Here is a 22,776-nt window from a genome sequence, read left to right as displayed (position 1 = left end):
CTATGTTCCATTCTATGTTCTCTCACCACACATCCCAGTCAATGCAACTTCTCCTCCCTCAGCTCAGGCTCTCGCCACAGCCTTCACAGACAAGGCTACACTATGAGATCTACATTGTCCTCCTCAAGCCATTCCATCCAATCCCCTTCTTTTACCAGTGAGCCCTCCTCACTTGGTAACACTCTAACTGCCTTCAATAAGCCCTCCCTTCGTGAAGTCACTAGAGTAGTATCTACCATGCCATTGCCCCTCATATTCCATCCAACGTCTATTAAATGTTTTCTTATAATTTTTGGCCCTTACATCCACTCTGTGATAGTCAACAGTCCCACTACCAGTGAAATCCTGGCAACCTGCAAAGACACAATCATACAACCCAAAATCAAAAACCCTGAACAATCAGTCACTGTTTGTACTAGCTACCACCGCACAGCAACCTTAGCTTTCAAATTAAAATTGCTGAAAAGATAGTCTTTTCCCATCTTGCAGATTTTCTCAACAAAACAAACACTCTTCACCCCATCAAACTAGGTTAAAAACACCACTATTCAACAGAACTCTCCCTAATAGGTTTGGTTACATATATATATTAACATCTTGATCATCTTCATTCCTCTCTTCTATCATTAGACCTCACAGCTGCCTTCAGCACCGGTGATAATGCACTAATGCTTCAATGACTCAAACATATTGGTGTTTCTGATACATTCTAAAATTGGTTTGTTTTCTTCTTCAGCAAATGTACCTCTGACGCTTTCTCTCTCTCCCATGTGGGGTAGAAACATAGAAAGATGACGGCAGATAAGGGCTACAGCCCATCAAGTCTGCCCACACCATTGACCCACCCTTATAAGTCTACTGGCCCCCTTAACTCTACTGACCTGCTCTATTAAGTCAATATCCTAGCGACCCTATTCATTGGTATGACCCTCGCAGTGATCCCACATAGGTATCCCATTTATTCTTGAAGTCTGGGATACTGCGGGCCTCGATCACCTGTACTGGAAGCTTGTTCCAATGCTCTATCACTCGTTCCATGAAGAAGTACTTCCTGACGTCTCCACGAAACTTCCCTCCCCTGAGTTTGAGCGGATGTCCTCTTGTGTTCGAGGGTCCTTTGAGAAGAAAGATATCATCTTCCACCTTGACCTGTCCAATGATATACTTAAATGTCTCAATCATGTCTCCCCTCTCCCTATGCTCCTCGAGAGTATAGAGCTGCAATTTGTTCAGTCTTTCTTCGTATGAGAGACCTTTTAGCCCCGAGACCATCCTGGTGGCCATCCGCTGAACCGACTCAATTCTGAGCACATCTTTACGGTAATGTGGCCTCCAGAATTGCACACAGTATTCTAGATGAGGTCTCACCATGGCTCTGTACAATGGCATCATGACCTCAGGCTTCCTGTTGACGAAACTTCTCTTGAAACAACCCATCATCTGCTGTGCCTTAGATGAAGCCTTCTCCACTTGATTGGCAGTCTTCATGTCTGCACTGATGAACACTCCCAAGTCTCGTTCTGCCATAGTCTTGGTCAAAGTTTCTCCATTCAAGGTGTAATTTCTGCATGGATTTCCATTTCCAAGATGCATGACCTTACATTTCTTGGCGTTGAAGCCCAGCTGCCAGATAGAGGACCAACTTTCTAAAGTACGGAGGTCCTGTTCCATAGTATCCTGTAGATTGTAGCCGTTTACGATATTGCATAGTTTGGCGTCATCAGCGAATAAGGTTACCTTACCTTGAAGCCCTTGAGTCAAATCCCTAATGAATATGTTGAAGAGAAGTGGACCCAGGACCGAGCCCTGCGGCACTCCGCTGGTCACTTCCAACGTTTTAGAGAGGGTACCGTTAACCATCACCCTCTGAAGTCTGCCACTTAGCCAATCTTTAACCCATGTAGTTACTGTTACAGTGTTCCCGCTAAGCTGCACTGGGGTGCGCTGACGCACAAAATATTACCTCGCAGCGCACAAGTTTCTCGTCACAGCGCACACAGTGTAGAGCACAGTTCTTCAACCGCCGGTCCGCAAACAAAATCTTGCCGGTCCGCGAAGGATTCGGTCCCCGCCGCAACGAAAGGCCGGCGTCAGCTGACTTGCAACTTCCTGTTGCAGTCGCTGTGCCGGGACTCCTGCCTTCGCCGGGACTCCTGCCTTCCACCGCGTTTGCCTCCTGCCTTGTCTCCGCACCTCCAGACCAGCAGCGGCAGCTGTATATGCTTTTAACTTCGGCACAGAGCTGCCCCTAATCAATAGTTTAGCGCGGTTTCATAAGGCAGCCTCGGGGCCTTTGCTAGGCCGGCCCACATCGCATCATCGAAGCGGGCCGGCTATCAAAGGCCCCGAGGCTGCCTCATGAAACCGCGCTAAACTATTGATTAGGGGCAGCTCTGTGCCGAAGTTAAAAGCATACAGAGCTGCCGCTGCTGGTCTGAACTCTTGGGCCGCTGAAGGAGGGCAAAAAGCAGCTGTCCTGGAGGTTTCCCTTCCTCTCGCCTTTACAGGTTCCTTTTTTCCACCTTTTTTTTTTTTCCTTCAAACGGCAACGGGCCCCAGCATCGACATCAATCAAGTAAGTTCCACTGTCAATCAAGCGGTTCTGCTCGGCCAAAGCTTCCCCTGTGACATGAGCCACCCTCAGGGGAAAGAAAGTGACCCACAAAGGTGAGGGGAAGGGGGGCAGATGATGGAAGTTGGGGGGGGGAGAGAGAGAGAGAGAGAGAAGGGGCAGATGATGGAATGGAGGAGATGAGAGAGAGAGAGAAGGGGACAGATGATGGAAGTGAGAAGAAGGGAGAGAGAGCAGAAGGCAGATGGATGTCAGTTGAGAAGGGAGAGCAGATGCTGAATGGAAGTGGGGAAAGAACACATACTGGATGGAAGGAGGAGATAAATAAAGGGGGAAGAAAATAGTAAGATAATGGAGGGGTGAGGGAAAGGGGTGACAAGCTGTGTGTAGACACAGTGAAAAGAGGGAAACGGGACTAAATAGTAAGAAAGAATTTAATTTAGATGGAGGCAGAAAATAGAGAAGGAAGACCAGAGAAGAAAAGGGAAGAGAGAGCAGAGAATGATCAGATCTGAGTGGAGGAAATGAGAAGAGAGATATGCTAAAAACCACAGGGGGGAGGGAAGGATAGAGATGCCAGACCATGAGGGGAACAGAAGGAAGATGATGGATGCTAGACCAAATTGGGGGGTGGGGGGGGGGGCAGGAGGAGAGATGGCAGGGAAAGACAGACAGTGAATGGAAGGGGCAGATGCTGGACTGAAGAGACAGAGAAGGTTATCATGCTGCTGTACCGGGCCATGATACGCCCTCACCTGGAGTACTGCGTCCAGCACTGGTACTTTAAGAAGGACACGGTACTACTCGAAAGGATCCAGAGAAGAGCAACTAAAATGGTTAAGGGGCTGGAGGAGTTGCCGTACAGCGAAAGATTAGAGAAACTGGGCCTCTTCTCCCTTGAGCAGAGGAGATTGAGAGGGGACATGATAGAAACATTCAAGGTACTGAAGGGAATAGACTTAGTAGCTAAGGCAGGGAGAACGAGAGGGCACTCTCTAAAGTTGAAAGGGGATAGATTCCATACAAACGTAAGGAAGTTCTGTGGTAGAAAGCAACATATTTATTTGGCTCATAACTTGCTGGCGCCCGATATTTTTAGCTCACAGTGAAAAAAGTTTGCTCACAACACCCGCCCGCTTAGAGGGAACACTGCTCCTAACCCCATCGATTCCATCTTGTTCAGCAGTCTGCGGTGTGGGACGCTGTCAAAAGCTTTGCTGAAGTCAAGGTATACGATGTCCAAGGACTCTCCCGAGTCCAGCCTTCTTGTTACCCAGTCAAAGAAGCTGATAAGATTGGACTGGCAGGACCTACCCTCGGTGAATCCATGTTGACTGGGGTCCCGGAGATTCCCCTCATTCAAGATCGTATCTAATTTATGCTTAATTAGTGTTTCCATGAGTTTACATACTATTGAAGTGAGACTCACCGGTCTATAGTTCGCAGCCTCAGCCTTGCATTCCTTTTTATGCAGAGGAACGACGTTGGCTGTTTTCCAGTCTAATGGAACTTTCCCCGTGCTTAGTGAGAGATTGAAGAGCACGGCCAACTGTTCCGCCAGAACATCTCTCAATTCTCTAAGCACTCTTGGGTGTAAATTGTCCGGTCCCATGGCCTTGTTCTCCTTGAGCCTTGTCAGCTCGCTGTAGACGTCTTCAGGTGTGAACTCAAAATTCTGAAACGGGTCTACCGCAATTTGTTTTGCCTTCAACTGTGGTCCGTGTCCCGGTGCCTCACAGGTGAAGACTGAGCAGAAATATTCATTTAGTATTTCAGCTTTTTCGGAATCCGCCACCGCGTAGTTTCCGTCCGGTCTTCTAAGGCGTACTATGCCGTCTGTGTTCCTTTTCCTATCACTAATATACCTGAAGAAAGACTTGTCCCCTCTTTTAATGTTTTTTGCCAAAGTTTCTTCCACTCGAAGTTTGGCCTCCCTAACTGCTGTTTTGACCGCTGCAGATCTGGTTTTATATTCTACTTTAGTTTCCCTTCTCTGCGTACGTTTGTAGGAAAGAAATGCTGTTTTCTTCTCCTTAATGAGGTGCGAGATCTCCTCAGTGAACCATTGGGGTTTATTGTTTCTTTGCCGTTTGTCTACCGATTTTATGTAGCGATTAGTAGCTTCGTGTATTGATGATTTCAGGTACGACCACATAGCTTGCACATTACCGGTCTCTGCTTGGTCCTGCAGCGTCTGATGGACGAAATCTCCCATGCGTGTGAAGTCGGTGCCCCGGAAATTAAGTACCTTTGTTTTTGTGATTGATTTAGGGAATCCTTTCCTAAGGTTGAACCATACCATGTTATAGTTGCTGGAGGCTAGTGTGTCCCCTACCGAGACCTCTGAGACGCTTTCCCCGTTGGTGAGTACCAGGTCAAGGATCGCCTGGGCTCTAGTGGGCTCCGTTACCATCTGTTTTAGTTGTGCACCATTTATGGAGGTCAAAAGCCTCTTGCTGCTACTGGTGGTTGCTGAAAATGTGTTCCAGTCTGCATCAGGCATGTTGAAGTCCCCTACCAGTACAGTGTCGCCCCGTAGAGTGATATTCTCTATGTCTTCAATTAATTCCGTGTCCATGTCTTCCAGTTGTCTTGGGGGTCTGTATACCACACCAAGATACAGGCATTTATTGCCACCTCTTGCCAGGTTAACCCAGAGGGACTCCCCGGTGTATTTGACATCAGTGATCCTGGTGGTTTTGATGGCTTCTTTAATGTATAGTGCTACCCCACCACCTAACCTGCCCTCTCTGTCACGACGAAGAAGATTGTACCCCGGTATAGCCATATCCCACCCATGTGAGTCCGTAAACCATGTTTCGGTTATTGCTACCACGTCTAGGTTGGGTACTGCAATGCTCCATCCTAGCCCCAATGCTATTGAACTTCTTCCTAGTACCTCTTCTGATTTTTTCTCAGTCTCTAGGATTCATCCCCCTTCTTATATGCTAAAGATAAAAAAAACATTTCTGCCCCATCAACCCTACTGATACCTCAGAAATCCTTAATATCAATCACTCTATCATTAACATAACATCTTGGCTCAGAGACAACAGGTTATTTTATAACCTTTCCAGGTCAAAAGTACTTCTATTCATGCACTCTGAAACTCAGCAACTAGCAACCCCCGTTCTTCTTCAGAATACTGTAGTTCCCATCGATTTCCTTCATGAAAGTCCTCAGGATTACACCAGACAACAAACTCAGCTTTCATCAACAGATCTCCACAATAATACAATGCTGCTTTTACAAGCTTCGGATGATCTACTCTATTAAAACCTTACTCAAACCTCATGTCTTCAATATATTAATTCATTCCTTGGTTATAACACACCTAGACTACTGTAACTCTCTCTATCACAATCTAACACACAAAGAAAATCAACTAATACAAAACACTTCCATCAAATTGATCAAGGGAGCTCAAAAATTAGATTATGTTACTCCAGTGTTAAAATCATCACACTGACTCTCTATCACACACGGATTAGTATATAAGACAATTCTTCTAGTATTTATGATCAGACAGACCCACATTCCCTTTTTTCTTGACATTACCTTATCCCCTATATTCCTTCCTGCATACTTTGCTCCTCTCAACAAAATCTTTTGGTTATCCTGAACACTCATCATATAACTTACAAAAGTACCCGTCACTATATCTTCTTTGTAATGGGGCCCTCCCTTTTGAGCAGTCTCCCTTTTTACCTCAGACTTGAACCCTCCCTTGACAAATTCAGAGCCCAACTAAAAACCTTCCTTTTACAGCGACACATTCAGTCAATGCCCTTCTTTTATTCTTTATCCCTTTCTTCTTATCAGCACTGTTCTGAGATGATTGGAGAGTAAGTAGCCTGTTACACCAATCGGATAGCTCCCCCATTCTTCCCCTCCCCCAACCCACTATCCTATCCTGCATTGTAGTTCCTCTTCCAACCTAATGACCCTTTTACATCCCTCTCAACTTTCTTCTTTTGCTATTATTAGTAAACCACTCAGACATACCATGATGGGCAGTATATCAAAACTTAAATAAACTTCGAAATCACACCAGCACTAACTGCATTGTGCCAGGGTAGTCAGAGCATATATTCAGAAGCACTACACAGTTAATTGCTGCTAAACATGTGCTCTGGGGTAGGATTTATCTGAATAGGAAGCTTTCTACCCTGCTAAATCCTTTTTGAATTGCTACTCCAACATGTGTAGAACCAAAAGTAACAAAACTGTCAATGGAAAAGTAATTAAAGGTTTCTAATTTCGTCATTACTGCATAATCAAGCTCCTCCAGATCACAACTTACCATCCACATTAGAAATAGGAGAACTTTCACATTTGCTTTCACACTGCTGCATTGATGAAGGTCGAGTTGTTTCTGGGCAATCACTGGATGCCTGCCCAGTATATGAAAGACACTGCACTGTTCGCATTTGCTGTCCAAGACCACACTGTGCAGAACACTGTGAGGAAGAGAAACAGATAAAATGAGTAAAGGAAGATGACTTAATACATTTTGAAAAGCAGTACAATATAATGAAATGTTAATTCATTACACAATGCTCAAAATTGGTTCTGAAGCAGCACATGGATAACTCTACCATCAGTTTAGGAATCAGAATTTCAAATATAAAGTCTATGTTTAAAGATAATTTTGTGTTAAAAAGATTATCATAAAGTACTATAGGGCTACTCAATTCCAGTCCTCAGGGTCCAAAGGCAGACCAGGTTTTCAGGATATTCACAATGAATGTACATGAGAGAGATTTGCATGCACTGCCTCATATGCATATTCAATATGCACACTGCAGCCACCACTAGAGCCACCAAGCAGGACTCATCAGTGCCCCTAGTGGCTACAGCCAATATTGCATGGGCGTGTGACCCAGAAAGGAGTCACCCTGTAGGGACTACAATAATATACATAAAAAAAACCAATCCACAAAGTTCCAGGTTTCAATTCCCAAAGATAATTTAATGTCAGAATGTTTAAAAAAAAAAACTCAAAGTGGCCAAGCAAAAAAACACAAGGTAATTTGCAAAACAAAATGGCCAAGGAAAAAAACTCAAGGTAATCTGCAAAACAAAACTTCAGAGGAAAACCCTGTGTATAGATCAGGATTTTTCCACACAAACCACTTAATCTTCACTGTGGTTTTACCCTCCAAACAGCTTCTTTTCAATAAAGCTTTTCCCTAAGCCTGTACACAGCAGGTCTCAGGTAAGTTCAGTTCCACTGCTGCAATAATCCAACATTCAAACAGTCTCAAATAAGAAAGCCTCCAGCTATCATACAGCACTGTTGAGCTTAGGAGAAGTGCCTAAAGTTTGCCTTCAGAAAAGAAAAAAAAACAAAACAGCTTTCAAAATCCCTCCCAGTTGGTGACAAACTTCTCCCTACAAAAAGGCACTATCAGCTTCCTACCAAAATGAGCTGAGAACAAAACAGTAAAGCAAAATCCCCACAGTTCTGGCAGTCAATGAAACAGGCTGGGAAAAAACCCAACCTCAGCCAAAAAGCAAAACAAAAACTCACAGTTCTCCAAACCAGTGATTCCCAACCCTGTCCTGGAGGACCACCAGGCCAATCCGGTTTTCAGGCTAGCCCTAATGAATATGCATGAGAGAGATTTGCATATGATGGAAGTGATAGGCATGCAAATTTGCTTCATGCATATTCATTAGGGCTAGCCTGAAAACCCAATTGGCCTGGTGTTCCTCCAGGACAGGGTTGGGAACCACTGCTCCAAACGAACACAGTTTCTACTCAGTCTTTGCAAATGGCAGCTAAGCCATCTGTTCAGGTGCTGCAAACACATCTTCAGGAGCCAGCTCTCCTTGAAGTTCAATTGGCACCTCTTGGTCTGGAGCTACACACTCTGGAGTGGATCCAGATTCCTCCACTTCCATTGGGTCACAGGCATTACCCTCACTGGAGCCAGTAACCTCTTTCTGAGGAAGAGACCTGTGCCTTCTCCCTAGCTTCCCTAACAGCTTACTAAAATCCACAGGTTTTTCATAAGGGAAGCCACGCCCTGCTCTGACTGAGCCTGCTCTTACCTGGGCTTCTCTCTGGCTCCCCCGGTGGACACTAGGGCAATAGCCTTCCTCCCTATTCCTAGGAATAGGTTTAAAATCTATGTCCCTAACCCTGATGTGTGGATGATAGTGACTGTGTCTGTTTTCCTCGTCCCCTCCTTTCTGGGTCAGAGGCATCCTCAGGTGGATTAGATCAGAACTGGGAGCTGGCCTTGGCTATCCCCTTTTTGGGCTTCTTGCCACCTTTTCTCCCCGCTTTACCAGGACAGGCACAGAGCCTGGCTGGTCACAATATGTAATTGTGGATATCCTGAAAATCTGGCCTGCCTGTGGCCCTCAAGGACCAGAACTGAGTGAAAATAAAGTAATCTTCAATAATTCTACATCAACTAGCATATCTCAAATGTACAGCATTCCTCAAGGTTCTATTCTCTCTCCGCTTCTATTCAACGTTTTCTTAGCTCCTTTACTCACACTCGCACAATCTATAGGGTTCACCATCTTTGCTTATGCGGACAACATTCAACTGCTCCATCCTCTCAACCCAAACAACAAAGGTGACATTGTAGAAATAAATTCAAAGCTGACCAAAATTAGCACATAGCTGCATCAGAATATGCTTGCGCTGAATATTACAAAAACAAAAAGCATACTATGTCCGTCCTCAGATAAAGACGTTTTGTCTTTACCCATTAACATAGATTCCACTACAGTTCAAATGGACACAAAGGTAAAAAATACTAGGGACAGTCTTGGACCAAAACCTAACCTTTCATGACCGAATCAGTTTTGTCATTAAAAAATGCTTCTATAAATTAAAACTCATATGATCAATCACATCACCTCTCGATTCCCCAATCAATTAACATTCTTATCCATTCCATAATATAATCTCACATTGACTATTGCAACTCACTGTCCAGGGCATTACTCAGAAATTTGACTACAAATTCTGCAAAATACAGCAGTTAAACTCATCTACCCTGCAAAAAAATTTGACCACGTAACCCCTCTACTGTGCAACACACACTGGCTTCCTATTTCCCACCGCATTACATTCAAAATTCTTTTTCTCACTTTCAAAACTAAACCCTCCAATGTACCATCCTTTATTGACAAACTCCTGATCCCCTATACCACAACCAGAACATTATGTTCCAATAATCCAGACCTGCTAGTGGTCCTGTCCACCCATGAAATATTCTATGATTCTACCAGAAAGTCTATCTGGGTATTTAATAATTATAATAAACTTCTCCGTGACAGCACCTTCACTTTGGAATGCCCTTCCCCTTTACATTAAACTACAGCCCTTTCAAGAACAATTTCGGTCTAAAATAAAAACTTTCCTTTTTAAGGATGCCTTCAGTACTTGATCCATTGATTCCCCTATCAGAGACTTTCCTCTGACTCTCTTAACCAAACGCTTCTCTTGAAGCGATCTCTCTTTCCCTTCATGTATTATCCTTCCTCCTCTCACATTTTGTTTTTGTTTTTATCTTGATGCATTTTTACTACCCATTGTTCTTCCCTTTCTGTCTAGTCTGTTTTACAGGTCCTGTAACCCTCCCCCCCTTTACAGTAAATTTCTTAATAATTGTAAACCGTCTAGGTAAATTATCGATAGACGGTATATCAAATGAAAAATAAACTTGGAGTAGCAAGGGAGAACAAGAGGCTCTGGTAGCTGCATCAGCTTGTCTGAGGCTTGACCTACTTTGCTATTCTAAGCCCTGGATCATCATCGACCCTGCACGTTTTCTATGTGGGCAAAGAGAAGTTACCCTGGCAAGTCATCACTGGGTACCACTCTTGGGCCTTTATACTCCTAAGAGTACTGTGGAACTTGATAGTGGAGTATACAGGATACCAGTGGGCAGCTCTGGGTTCATGGAAAAACAATCCAAAATGGTGTCAGCCTCTACTCCAGCTATTACCTATTAAGTTGGGCTCTAGCAGGATGGGGTTGTCTTAAGAAGGAGTTTCATTTAGCTGCACCAGAAGTTCTCCACTTCCACAAACTTCTTTTGAAATTTCAGCTGACTCATTGGGCGTTGTTCAGGGTTTTGATAAGGTTAAAGTTGTATGCCCTGTGCTATTGCTCTTCCTGGATAGCAAAGTTATTTACCTGTAGCAGATGCTCTCTGAGGACAGCAGGTATATATTCTCACATGTGGATGATATCATCCACAAATCCCAGTAAGGACACTACCAAGTGCACTGTCACTTTACATTTTTTAAGCAGTGTCCATACTGTGTGTGTGTCGGTGCCTTCCCACCTGACATTGGTTCATGGGACTATCAATTCAGTAAAAAAGCTAAGAAGAAAACTAGGGGAGATGGGCAGGTTGTGAGAATATATACCTGCTGTCCTCTGAGAGCACCTGCTACAGGTAAGCTAATTTTGCTTTCTCCTAGGATAAGCAGGTTTATATTCTCACGTGGGACTCCCAAGCTGCCAGGATCATGAGGCTGGAGAAGAAGAATTTATATATAACACAAGCCTGGTGAGAATGAAAAGGTCTGAAGCTAAAGTTGGTATGTAGGAAATAAATCAATTTTTGCAGAACTACTTACCGAAACAGACTGTGTCTTCTGGAATTTTAATCTAAATAGTAGTGAAAGGTAAATGTATGGATTGAGAGCCAATTGGCTGCCTTGCAGCTGTCCTCAATAGCTATATAGTGGAAATGAGCTACTGAAGCAGCCATAGCTCGGACATTGTGGGCTGTTACATGGTCCTGCAGCATCAACCCAGCATGAGTATACAAGAAGGAAATACAGACTGTTAGCAAAGTTGAGATGGTTCTTTTGGTAACTGGAACTCAAAGTCTGTTAGGATCAAAAGCTAGAAAAAGCTGGGAGGAACCTCTATATGGTTTACTTTGGTCTAGGTCTCCTGGATGGGATTGTGGTTTTAGGAAGAACACAAATAGAATTACCAATTGGTTGAGATGGAATTCTGAGACTACCTTAAGCAGGAATTTTGGATAAGTCTGAAGGGATTCTCTGTCGTGGTAGAGTTTTGTATAGGGTGAATCTGATACTAGTGCCTGAAGCTCACTAACCCGGTAGCTAGATGTGAGGGCTATGAGGAAAACTAGAAGTTTGAGAGAGCAGGTTGAGAGCAGCTCAAAGGAAGACTTCATAAGAGCAGTGTTTGCTCATGAGGGGATCATATTCCTTGAGAATGGAGGTCTGTCTAGATGAACACCCATTGACACATGGGTGAGGAGCTTTTGATAGGGAAGAGGCTAAAAGGGAATTTCCCGGGTAAGGTTGGAAGAATCATCCACTGCTGGAGGGAATGCTGGATTGAAACAGAGAAGAGTCCTATAGCTTGAGATCACAGTATTGATAGAGACCACAGTATTGATAGAGAGTAATATTCTGAGATGGAGATATGCAAACAGAGTGATGTACTGTGGCCTAGAAGATGTCGCATTTGTCGTGCCATTATGTGTGACAGGGTAGAAGCTTTCTGGCACAGGTGAATAAGATTGTTGACTCTCTGGTACAGTAGAAGAGCTTTAGTTGTGTCCAAGAGAGCTCTGATGAACTCCAGCATCTGGGATGGATGCAGATAGGATTTTTGGTAGTTTACGGCAAATCCCAGTAGCTCTAGAAGACGAACTGTGGAGTTGATGGCATTTTGAGTGAGAAGCCTTGATCAACCAATCATTCAAATAAGGAAATACCTGAAGTCCCCATGAGCAAAGGGCTTCTGCCACTACCACAAGGCATTTCATGAAGAATCAAGGAGCTGAAGCCACTCCAAATGGTAGGACTTTGTACTGTAAGTGTTGAAAGCCAATGCAGAATCGAAGATATTTTCTGTGGAGAGGTAGGATGGATATGTGCGTATAGGGTTAGGCCTCCTTGAGATCTAGAGAGGGTTTGTCCTCCTTGAGATCTAGAGAGCAAAGCCAGTTGTCCTTGTTTAAGAAAGGCAGAAAGGTTCCCAGAGAGACCATTAAAAGCTTCTCTTTCATCAATTATTTGTTGAGGCCCCAAAGGTTTAGAATTATACAGAGGCCTCCAATTTTCTTTGGAATCAGGAAATATTTAGAATAGAACTCCCGGTCCCTCTCCTGCAGAAGAACAGGTTCTATTGCATTTAGTTGGAGTAGAGTTGTGAGTTCTTCGAGAAGGACGGTTCTTCAGAAGAGAGTTGAAACAAGATTCTTTTTCTGGGTGGTTTGGAGGTGCTCTTAGCAAGCACAGAGTGTAGCCTTGAGCCATTACCTGACAAATCTATTGGTCTAGTGTACAGTAATGAGAGTCTAATGCTGGTGAAAATGGAGAAGTCTATCTCCTATGGGTAGATTTTGAGAAAAAGGCAGAGAAATACTGGCAATGCTCTCTAGAAAGGAGTCAAAAGGACTGCTGTTGCTGCTGCTAGTCATGGAAAATCACTTCTGGAGTTCCTGTCCCAGAGGGTTTGGGAGCACCATTAGAGAGGTTTGGGGGTGGGGGATGGGGGGATCCAATTTTTTGTAAAGTGGGGAAGGGGAGGGGGTTGGTTCGGGGGAGTCTTCACAGGGGGTCATCATGGGGCGTTCGCGGCAGCAGGATGGAGTGGGCATCCCTCCTGCCAATTTTTGTAAAGTGTGGAAGGCGAAGGAAGGGGTCAGTTTGGCAGGGGTGGTTTCATAGTGGCAGGAAGGAGTGGGCATATCCTCTTGCCAATTTTTGTAAAGTGGGGAAGGAGAGGGGTCAGTTTGGTGGGGTTGTTTTTGCAGTGGCAGGAGGGAGTAGGCATTCTTCCTGCCTCTATTTTGGTTCAAGGGGTCATCGGGAGACTATCATTAAGGGGGGGAGGCACCTCACATTTCTTTTTTTAATGGGGCAGATATTGTGCATGTGCAACACACACACATCTATGCCATTAAAAAAGAATAAAAATAAAAAAAAATCCCCAACAGCTGAGTGGCAGGAGGCTGCTTTGGGGCTTCCCCAAACCGGCTCTGTGTATGTGTGAGAGCCGGTTTCTAAGTGGGCGATGGGATGGGAATACTACTGCCCACTGCAAAACTCATTTGCATAGGCAGATGTTTGAACATTGATCGCTGTTTAGAAATCGGCCCAATAAAATTGGGCAACAGTGACTCGCACGTTTTAACGACCGTGTTTTGTACACCTAGCCCCTAGTAAGGAAGATCTCAAAAGAGTATTCTGTTAGGAGGAATGAAAGGTGAGAAGCCCTTTTACATTGCTGTTAATTGAATATGAACTGCCTCAGCTGTGTTTACGATTTATCTTCCTTTTTCCAGATGAATGTCAGGAGAAGAAAATGCACACTTGGTATTGCTCAAGCACGTTAGGAAACTTTTTTTTTTTAAACAACCCCAATGTATTGTGGCTGTGTACTTTAGCTTCCAAGATTATGAGGGCATTAAAGGCTTGCCTTTCTCTCCTGTCTGAAAGGGTCTGGGATCCCATGAGTGTGACACCCTACCCCACCCCCAGGATTCAAAGGTGCCGCTGAATCTGTGGAATATTGGGGCCAGGTGTTACATAGCAATACCTTGAATTAGGCCTCTTTAGACGAAAATCTTGACACTACCCACTGCTGTCATTGATCTTATAAATTACTGACAGGTTCACATGCCTGGTGCAAGGAATTAGGCACCCTAGGCAAACTTTCATCTCTTTCCTTAATTAAATTTCAGGCCCTTTGGACTCACCAAGAGTCTGCAAATCAAACTGAACAATGATGACATTCCCAGCACCAACTCTCCCAGAATTATGCAATAAAAACAAAACAACTAATTAAACATCAACTTTAAGGGAGAAATTCTGTATAGGATGCCAGTCTCAGCAGCCACCTATGAAGCAGCTGAGAATCGCACACCAGCATCCATTACAGAATTGTGTCTGCCCTAAAAGACAGACAACTACCCCCCCATCCCCCGATTCTCTAATCAGTGCCACTGTCCCAGGCGCTGGTCACAGAATCACACCTGCCTGATCCCTTGCCATCACCTGATCACAGCAAGGGAATCCCCAATTAGCTGATCCGCAGCTTCAGGGAGTCATGCAAGCTCTGCTGATCAGGGGGAAAATACCTCTGCAGCAATCAGCTGAGCCACTGCGGCAGGGACCCTCCCCATGAAATCCCTCAGCAGGAGGAATGCCTACTTTTACGATTTAACAACTTTGTGTCATCAGCAAAATTTAATTATCTCACTAGTTATTCCCATTTCTAGATTATTGATAAATATGTTAAAAAGCAGTGGTCCCGGCATAGACCTCTGGGGAAGCCCACTACCTACCCTTCTCCATTGAGAATATTGACATTTAAACCCACTCTCTGTTTTCTATTTGTCTTTCAACCAGTTCTTAATCCATAAGAGGACATTATTTCCTATCCCATGACTTTCTAATTTCCTCAGTAGTCTTTCATGAGGTACTTTGTCAAATGCCTTTTGAAAATCCCAATACACAAAATCAACTGGTTCATCTTTATCCACATGTTCATTCATCCCTTCAAAGTAATGCAATAGATTGGTGGGACAAGGTTTCCCTTGACTGAAACCATGTTGGCTTTCTCTCATTAATCCATGCTTACATATATGTTCTGTCATTTTGTTCTTTATAATAGTCTCTGCCATTTTGCCAGGTACCAGCGTCAGACTCACCGGTCTATAATTTCCCGGATCACCTCTGGAACCCTTTTTAAAAATCGGCATCACCTATATATCCAGATATCAATTTATACCACTGTGCGGCTTGGTGTCCCAAGAAATCCGCCTGAAAGCATAAGAATTCCAGACTATACTGATTATTAAGATTTTTCCATTCAGGGAACCCCTCCTGAATAGTCTGCTTCAGTTGCAACCATTTAAAGCTTTGTGATTTATTAAGATCAAATTTATGTTGCAACTGTGAAAAATCAAGCAGTTTACCATTTGAAATAACATCATCTAAAATCCGTATACCAGCAATAATCCAGTGCTTCTGGATATATAAATAAAAAACCAAAGAATGGTCTTAGAGACATTTGGAGCATTGAGATTAAGCATCAAATTTCTGCGTCTCAATGGCTTCGAATTTGGTCTTGGAGAATGAAATGTACAATGTCTGCATCTATGAGACAAACTTGGTTTTTTTTGTTACATAGAGCTTTTGGGACCCCTGTTCGATTACAAAAGTTAAATGCTGGCATTGTAATCTGGAAGCAGGGACTCTGGACCATTTAATATTCTATTGTCCCTGTATCATGGTCTTTTGGAAACCAATCTGGTTCCAAATTAATTGTTTACTAGAAAATCATGTAGCATTATCATATGATACAATTCTGTTTGGGATGTCAATGAGAGCAAAAAGTCAAATTTCATCAAGTAATAATAAACTTTTATTGATTTTGACAGAAGTCGCCATACAACATATCACCAGTAATTGGAAAAATTACAATAGGCTTAACTATACATTTTGGTGGAATTCGCTATGTCATATTTATAAAATGGAAAGAACAATTGCCATACAAAAAGGGAACTATAATAATTTTAAAAAGATGTGGGGGCCATTGACAAATTATTGCATTGATTAGACGCCATTATCCACTGAAAGTGCATAGGGGGTTGGGGGGAGGGTATAAAGTTATATTAAAGGTTTGATCAATAGATAAGAATATAATATTTATATGATGTTTTTGATTAAAATATTTGTGGGAAGGGTGGGTGGGGAGGGTATAAATTTATGTTTTTAAGATGATGTTAGAAGAAATACAAGTGATGTTTACAAGGTTTAAATGATGTAATATTGTGTTCTTGATGTAAGATAGAAAAATGAATAAAGAATTTGAAAAAAAAAAAATCGGCATCACATTGGCCACCCTCCAGTCTTCTGGTACTATGCTGGTTTTTAAAGAAAAATTACAAATTACTAACAATAGCTCTGCAAGTTCATTTTCTAATTCTATCAGCACTCTGGGATTTATACCATCCAGTCCAGGTGATTTGCTGCTGTTCAGTTTGTCAAATTGACCCATTACATCATCCAAGGTTACAGAGATTTGTTTGAGTTTCTCTGATTCATCAGAATTGAATACCTTTTCTGGCACTGGTAACTCCCCCACATCTTCCTCAGTGAAGGCTGAAGCAAACAGTTCATTTAATCTCTCTGCTATGGCCTTGCATTCCCTGAGAGCCCCTTTTATCCCTCAGTCATCTAGCAGTCCAACCAATTCTCTTCACAGCTTCTTGCTTTTAATATACCTAAAAAAAGTTTTTACTGTGTGATTTTGTTTCCAGCGCAATCTTCTTTACAAGGTCTCTCTTCGCCTTCCTTATTAGTGCCCAGCATTTCACTTGACATTCTTTGTGCTGTTTACAATTATTTTCAATCGGATCCTTCTTCCACTTTCTGAAGGATGCTCTTTTAGCTTTAATAGCTTCCTTCACCTTACTCGTTAACCACATTGGCTACCATTTGGTCTTTCTTCCTCTTTTTTTAAAACATGGAATATAGATAGTCTGGGCTTCCAGTATGGTACGTATTTTTAAATACTTCTTAAAATCACAGCTTTATTAATCTTCCTTTAAAAAAAACAATACAAAAATTTATTTGTTTATAAATTAGTAAAGTGCTCAGTCCATTAAACCAGTGGTTATGATCGAAATCCAACCTAAAAGGAGACTCCAGATAAGTAGTTTTCAAATATATTTTTCACTATCTGGTAGGAGGTTTGTAAAGGGGCGGTAAAGTTCATGATGGCCCCAGATTAACCACTGTGTATGTCATCTATGCACTAAGGGGTTCATAATAATAAAAAAAAAAGTCTAAAAAGTGTCCTAAGTGGCTACTTGGACGATCAAAAAGCCTGATGTTATCGGGGGGGTCGCGGCTTCAACGGAGCAAGAGGGCTTGGACTCCCTCTTGCCCCGATGTTATCGGGGGGGGGGGTCGCGGCTTCAACGGGGCAAGAGGGCTTGGACTCCCTCTTGCCCCGATATCGTCGGGAGGGGGGGGGTCGCGGTTTGACATGGCACGAGGGCTTGGGCACCCTCCTGCCTGGATCGTTGTTGGGGGGGTGGGGGAGGATTCTGTAACCGATGTTGTTTTTGACAGACACCGGTTACAGAATCCAGCTTTTAGGCAAAGGACTGGCTCCTCCTTCGCCTAAAAGCCCTCCTGTTGGACGTTTTTGGCTTAGGCGTGTTTTTGTTTCATTATGGTTAAAAAGTGTAGACGTGCTGTGGGGGTACTTTTAGACGTAGTGGAGATTGGGCGTTTAGGCAGAGGAAGGCCATAATCAAAACATGGACGTATGTTTTGGTTATGGACACTTTCCCTGCTTCTGGGTTGAATGATTAGGGACTTAGGCCAAAAGGGGACTTAGATGTTTTTTTTTATTTTGCCCCTCTAATGGTTTAATGGACTGAGCACTTTACTAATTTATAAACAAATAAATTTTTGTATTGTTTTTTTTAAAGGAAGATTAATAAAGCTGTGATTTTAAGAAGTATTTGAATTTATATCCAGCGATATAAGAAATAACTCTCTATTTTTGAGACGTATTTTTAAATAACAGCCATGCCTAATATATATTTTTGACTTTTGCAGCTGCACCTTTAACTTTCTTTTTTACTATTCTCCTCATGTTATCACAATCTCCTTTTTTAAAGTTAAGTGCTGCTGTATTAGATTTCCTGTGTAAACTTATTCCAGGGATTATATCAAATCTGATCATGTTATGATCACTGTTATCAAGCGACCCCAGCACTATTACCTCCCTCAACAATTCATGTGCTCCACTATGAACTAGATCTAGAATTGCTTGACCTCTTGTCGGTTCCTAAATCAGGTGCTCCATAAAGCAATTGTTGATTTCATGAAGGAATTTTATCTCTCTAGCATGCCCTGATGATACATTTACCCAGTCAATATCGGGGTAGTTGAAATCAAATAAACATAACAAAGTGGGAAGGGTGAGATGTTCCAGTAGGGGGTCTTTATTATTGTTTAAGAACCAAACGGTTATATTTTAAAGGTACGTTTTGAAAAAATGTTACCTCTTATAAAGAAGATTTGGACTGCCAAGGATCAAATTCAGTGAAGCCCTTTGCAACAGTGAGCCAGAGAATTTCATTCTACTGGTTTATTGAGAGCAAGTCTAAATCTTCTTTATAAGAGAGGTAACATTTTTTTCAAAACATACCTTTAAAACACAACCGTTTGGTTCTTAAATAACAAATTTCAAGACTCCTGAGGAAGGTACCCTGAGTACCGAAATGCATGCACCACTGAGTCACTAAATGTTTTTATGTTACTGACAATAAGGAACCCTACTGGAACATCTCAACCTTCTTTTCCTGGAATGCTTTATTTGGTGTATGCCAAACATGTCCTCTTTTCTGGTGTCCAAATAATTCCATTTTAGGCTAATCTGTCCATAGAACACTATTCTAGGAGTCCTGGTGTTTGTCTACGTTCTCTCTGGCAAACTTCAGTCTGACCTTGATGTTTCTCTTAGAGTGCAAAGGTTTCTTCCTTGCACACCTCCCATGCAAGTTAAATTTGTGCAGTCTCTTTCTGATTATAGAGGCATGCATTTTCACATCAACAGTAGCAAGAGCATGCTGTAGGTCCTGTGATGACATTTTAGGGTTTTTAGAGACTTCTTTTAGCATCTCGTGGTCTGCTCTGGGGGTCAACTTGCTTGGATGGCCAGTCCTGGGCATGTTGGTAGTTGTCTGAAAAGTCTTCCACTTGTATATTATTTTCCGGACCGTGGAATGACTAATGTCAAATTCTTTTGAGATCTTTTTAAATCCCTTACCAGGCTTATAAGCTGCTACAATCTTCTTTCTGAAGGCCTCAGACAGCTCTTTTGATCTCACCATGGTGTTCACTCTCAACGCAGCAATCATGAGCACACCAAACTAAATGTCTGAGGTTTAAGTAGGGCAAACCTACTTCAAAATGCTGAGTAATAATGTTCTGATCATGTGCACCTGATGTGATACACCTGTGTTTGATCTGAGCCACTTTAAGTGGAAGGATATGTGGGGGTGTCCTGATTTATTCCTCATTTAGAATACACATTTTTGTGGATATCTTTTGTTTCATGAGTAAATCAAGGAAACATTTTGTTGTTTACCTGCAATTACATCACTTTCTTTTCCAGAGATAAATAAAAAAATGATTCGACATCGATATGTGAACATTTCTTAAGAAAGAACTGAATATTTCATGTGGTGTCCTAATTTTTTCACATGACTGTACATATTTACCCTCTTAATGGAAATAACCAGTTAAGTGCTGCTAAAAATGATCAGATAGTTGCAAACACATAATTTAATTGGTGCCATTTCTGGCTTGTAAAATCCTTTTAAATACTGTAAGTGTAAGTGCAAACATTTACAATAGTAATATGGCTTATATACAGTAAGTGCTTGTGCCTAAATATATACCTGCTTCATTGTTTACATGTCCAGTTATATCAGAATTCTATAATGGAAGTTAGGCACCTACTTTCCTTTTTAGAATAGGCTGCAAATAAGCGTCTCATTACAGCATTCTTTTCATAATGGTTTTGCAGTTTAAAATGGAGGGAGTTAAAGTGTAGTCACCCTACCTGTCCCCAGTCCCCCGTGGCCCAGCGAGGAGGAGGACAGCGACCCAAGCTGCAGCGAATACGAACGGGAGGTTTGCTTTCCTCTGAGCAGTGTGTGGCAGGAAAGGTTTTGGAAAGGTCACTGCTCTTGCACTGAACAATTCTGTGCTTGAATCCTGGACCACACTTAGGAGTACACTGGAAAAAATGACAAATGCATGATTACATATTAGAGAAAAAATATGAATCTATATATAGGACTTTATTTTTTATCAGTGAAAGATATTTCTCTCCAACTGAGAAAACAGTGCAAAATAGTGACCCAACAGGCCAGTATTTTGCACTTTTGCAATAATGTAGCAGTCTGTTTGCTTTGATACCATTACTAGAACTAATCACTTATATAGCGCTGAAAGACATATGCAGCGCTGTGACATTTATAGACGGTTCCTACTTGGAAGAGCTTACAATCTAACTTGGACAGACAGACATGACATATAGGGTTGGGGAGGCAGAGCCCAAGGTGAGAGGAGTTAGGAGTCAAAAGCACTCGCAAAGAGATGGCCTTTTAACTGAGCCTTGAACACTGCCAGAGACGGAGCCTGCTGTAAGGATTCAGGCAGCTTGTTCCAAGCATACAGCGCAGCAAGGCAGAAGGGATGGAGTCTAGAGTTGGCAGTCGAAGAAAAGGGCACAGAAAGGAGAAACTTACCTGCTGAGCAGAGCTCACGGAGTGTGGAGGGGGGGGGTGGATCATAGGGGGAGATAAGTGAAGAGAGACAGTGAGGGGCAGCTGAGTGAGTGCATTTGTAGGTAAGTAAGAGGAGTTTGAATTATATTAAGAAACGAATCGGAAGCCAATGAAGTGACTTTAGGAGAGGGGTAACGTGAGTAAAACGGCTCTCCCAGAATATGAATCATGCCATTATGAAAAATGATGGACTAGGACATCTAATATCATCATTGTGGCAAAACTGGGCAATTTTCAGCTGGCATGGGCAGCTGCCAGCATGGCATAGCGTGGGCTGACTGATGCTAGCACTCAACCTGGATATTCAATAGTGGGTCTTTTTTGGTGACTGGCATTGAAATCGGGCCTAAGCAAATATTCAGCACTAGCAGGTTAATAGCAGGCAAAAATAGGAATGCTACTTATGTGGTCTGATTTGCACACTAAACTTAACCAGCCAGCTAACCAGCTAAATGCTTTTTAACCAAACAGGAGGCATTCCTGCCCGGTTAAATAGTGCCACATACCAAGGGGCATACTGCTACTTGTTTACTTGAGAGTTTTCTCTCTTCCAGCAAATATACCCTGTTCAAATAAATGTTAAACTAACCAGTAGGTGGCAGTGTTATAGTGCTGCATCCTGCTATCACAGGCTGCCTGAATTGAAGAGGTTGACTCCTGAAGTTCTAACACAGTAACATCACCTGCAAGCAGTGAAGAAGTTACAGTTGCCGAGAACTTTTTTTTTTTTTGTTAAATAGAAACAGAGAACTGACAGAGAGTCACTGCTGCAGCTGCAAATGGTTGTTTGCTGTCAGGTACTAATCAGACTGAAAGATCTAACAGTTTTCTGTATCTGCTTCTGAGTTCATTTAGACAAGGCAGTGATCTGGGAAACTGCCAAGATCGTCAGATCTTATTGAAAGAAGGCACTTTAACTTTAGAAAAAAGTTTAACTTTAGAAAAGACTTTAACTTTAAAAAAAAGTTAATATAAAATACTAGTTAGTATTTGTGTGAAATCAATTTTCCTTGCCTGTCAGTAGTTGCAACGCTGTCAAAGGCTTTGCTAAAATCTAAATACACCACATCTAGCGCACTCCCTCTATCCAATTCTCTGGTCACCCAATCAAAGAAATTGATCAGATTTGTCTAACAAGACCTGCCTCTAGTGAATCCATGTTGCCTTGGGTCCTCTCATGTAAACCCCTGCCTAACACACCAAAACTTTGCCCTCCCCCTCAAATACTTCTACCTCCGATATCCATCTGTTCACACTCTGCTCAAGATAACCCTCAATTTCTGTATATAGGCCCACTCCTAGCTCCATGACTAGAGCTTAGAAAGAGACTTCCCCCTTCCCTCACTACTTAGGAAGCAATGATGTTTTTAGGGCCTATCTTAATTTTTTTGACCCATTTGATCCTAGCTATGCCACTGGGACCAACAGCATGTTAATGAATGCACATCCCTTTTGAATTGATTGAAAATAGTTTTAGTGGTTCTGTTGTTTTCATACTTTGTTCATCTTCTCAGGTCCTTTCCCCAAACTAGATTTTCTTAAAGAATTGGATACAAGGAATGACTATTTCTATTAGAGCAAGACAAAAAGAGTGGGGAAGAGACAGCGTTCCTTTGGTCTGGGCAATACATTGTCTTGCAAACTTTTATTTATGGAATGAGAGCATTCCTTTTTGGGTTTTTTACAAGTATACTAGCGCCATCTACTGGATTTTATCTATACACCCTGAGGAAGGCTTTTCAAGCCGAAACACGGACCGTGTTGGGGTCCAGTACAAAAAGGACTAAAGACTCTCTGTAAAGCTTTCCTTATGTTCTAGCTATTTATATGTATTATAATAATAATAATAATTTATTT

The 22,776-nt window shown here is 42.4% G+C and overlaps 1 protein-coding gene across 5 annotated transcripts in view; it reads right to left on the bottom strand.

Annotated features, from left to right (window-relative positions):
- Window positions 1–22,776, bottom strand: part of ADAMTS6 (ADAM metallopeptidase with thrombospondin type 1 motif 6) — a 662,036-nt gene that overhangs the window by 8,886 nt on the left and 630,374 nt on the right. For all 5 annotated transcript variants that reach the window (XM_033930281.1, XM_033930272.1, XM_033930267.1 and 2 more), the window contains 2 exons: window positions 20,190–20,366; window positions 6,876–7,032 (listed from right to left, as the gene is read on the bottom strand). In XM_033930281.1, coding sequence (XP_033786172.1) covers window positions 6,876–7,032; window positions 20,190–20,366 — 334 coding nt within the window. The remainder of the gene's footprint in view (window positions 1–6,875; window positions 7,033–20,189; window positions 20,367–22,776) is intronic.

Source organism: Geotrypetes seraphini, chromosome 1 (assembly GCF_902459505.1).
Source record: "Geotrypetes seraphini chromosome 1, aGeoSer1.1, whole genome shotgun sequence".
In the NCBI taxonomy this organism is placed as follows: domain Eukaryota; kingdom Metazoa; phylum Chordata; class Amphibia; order Gymnophiona; family Dermophiidae; genus Geotrypetes; species Geotrypetes seraphini.
The sequence above is the reverse complement of the archived record's forward strand: the minus strand, read 5'-3'. Positions and strand labels throughout refer to the sequence as shown.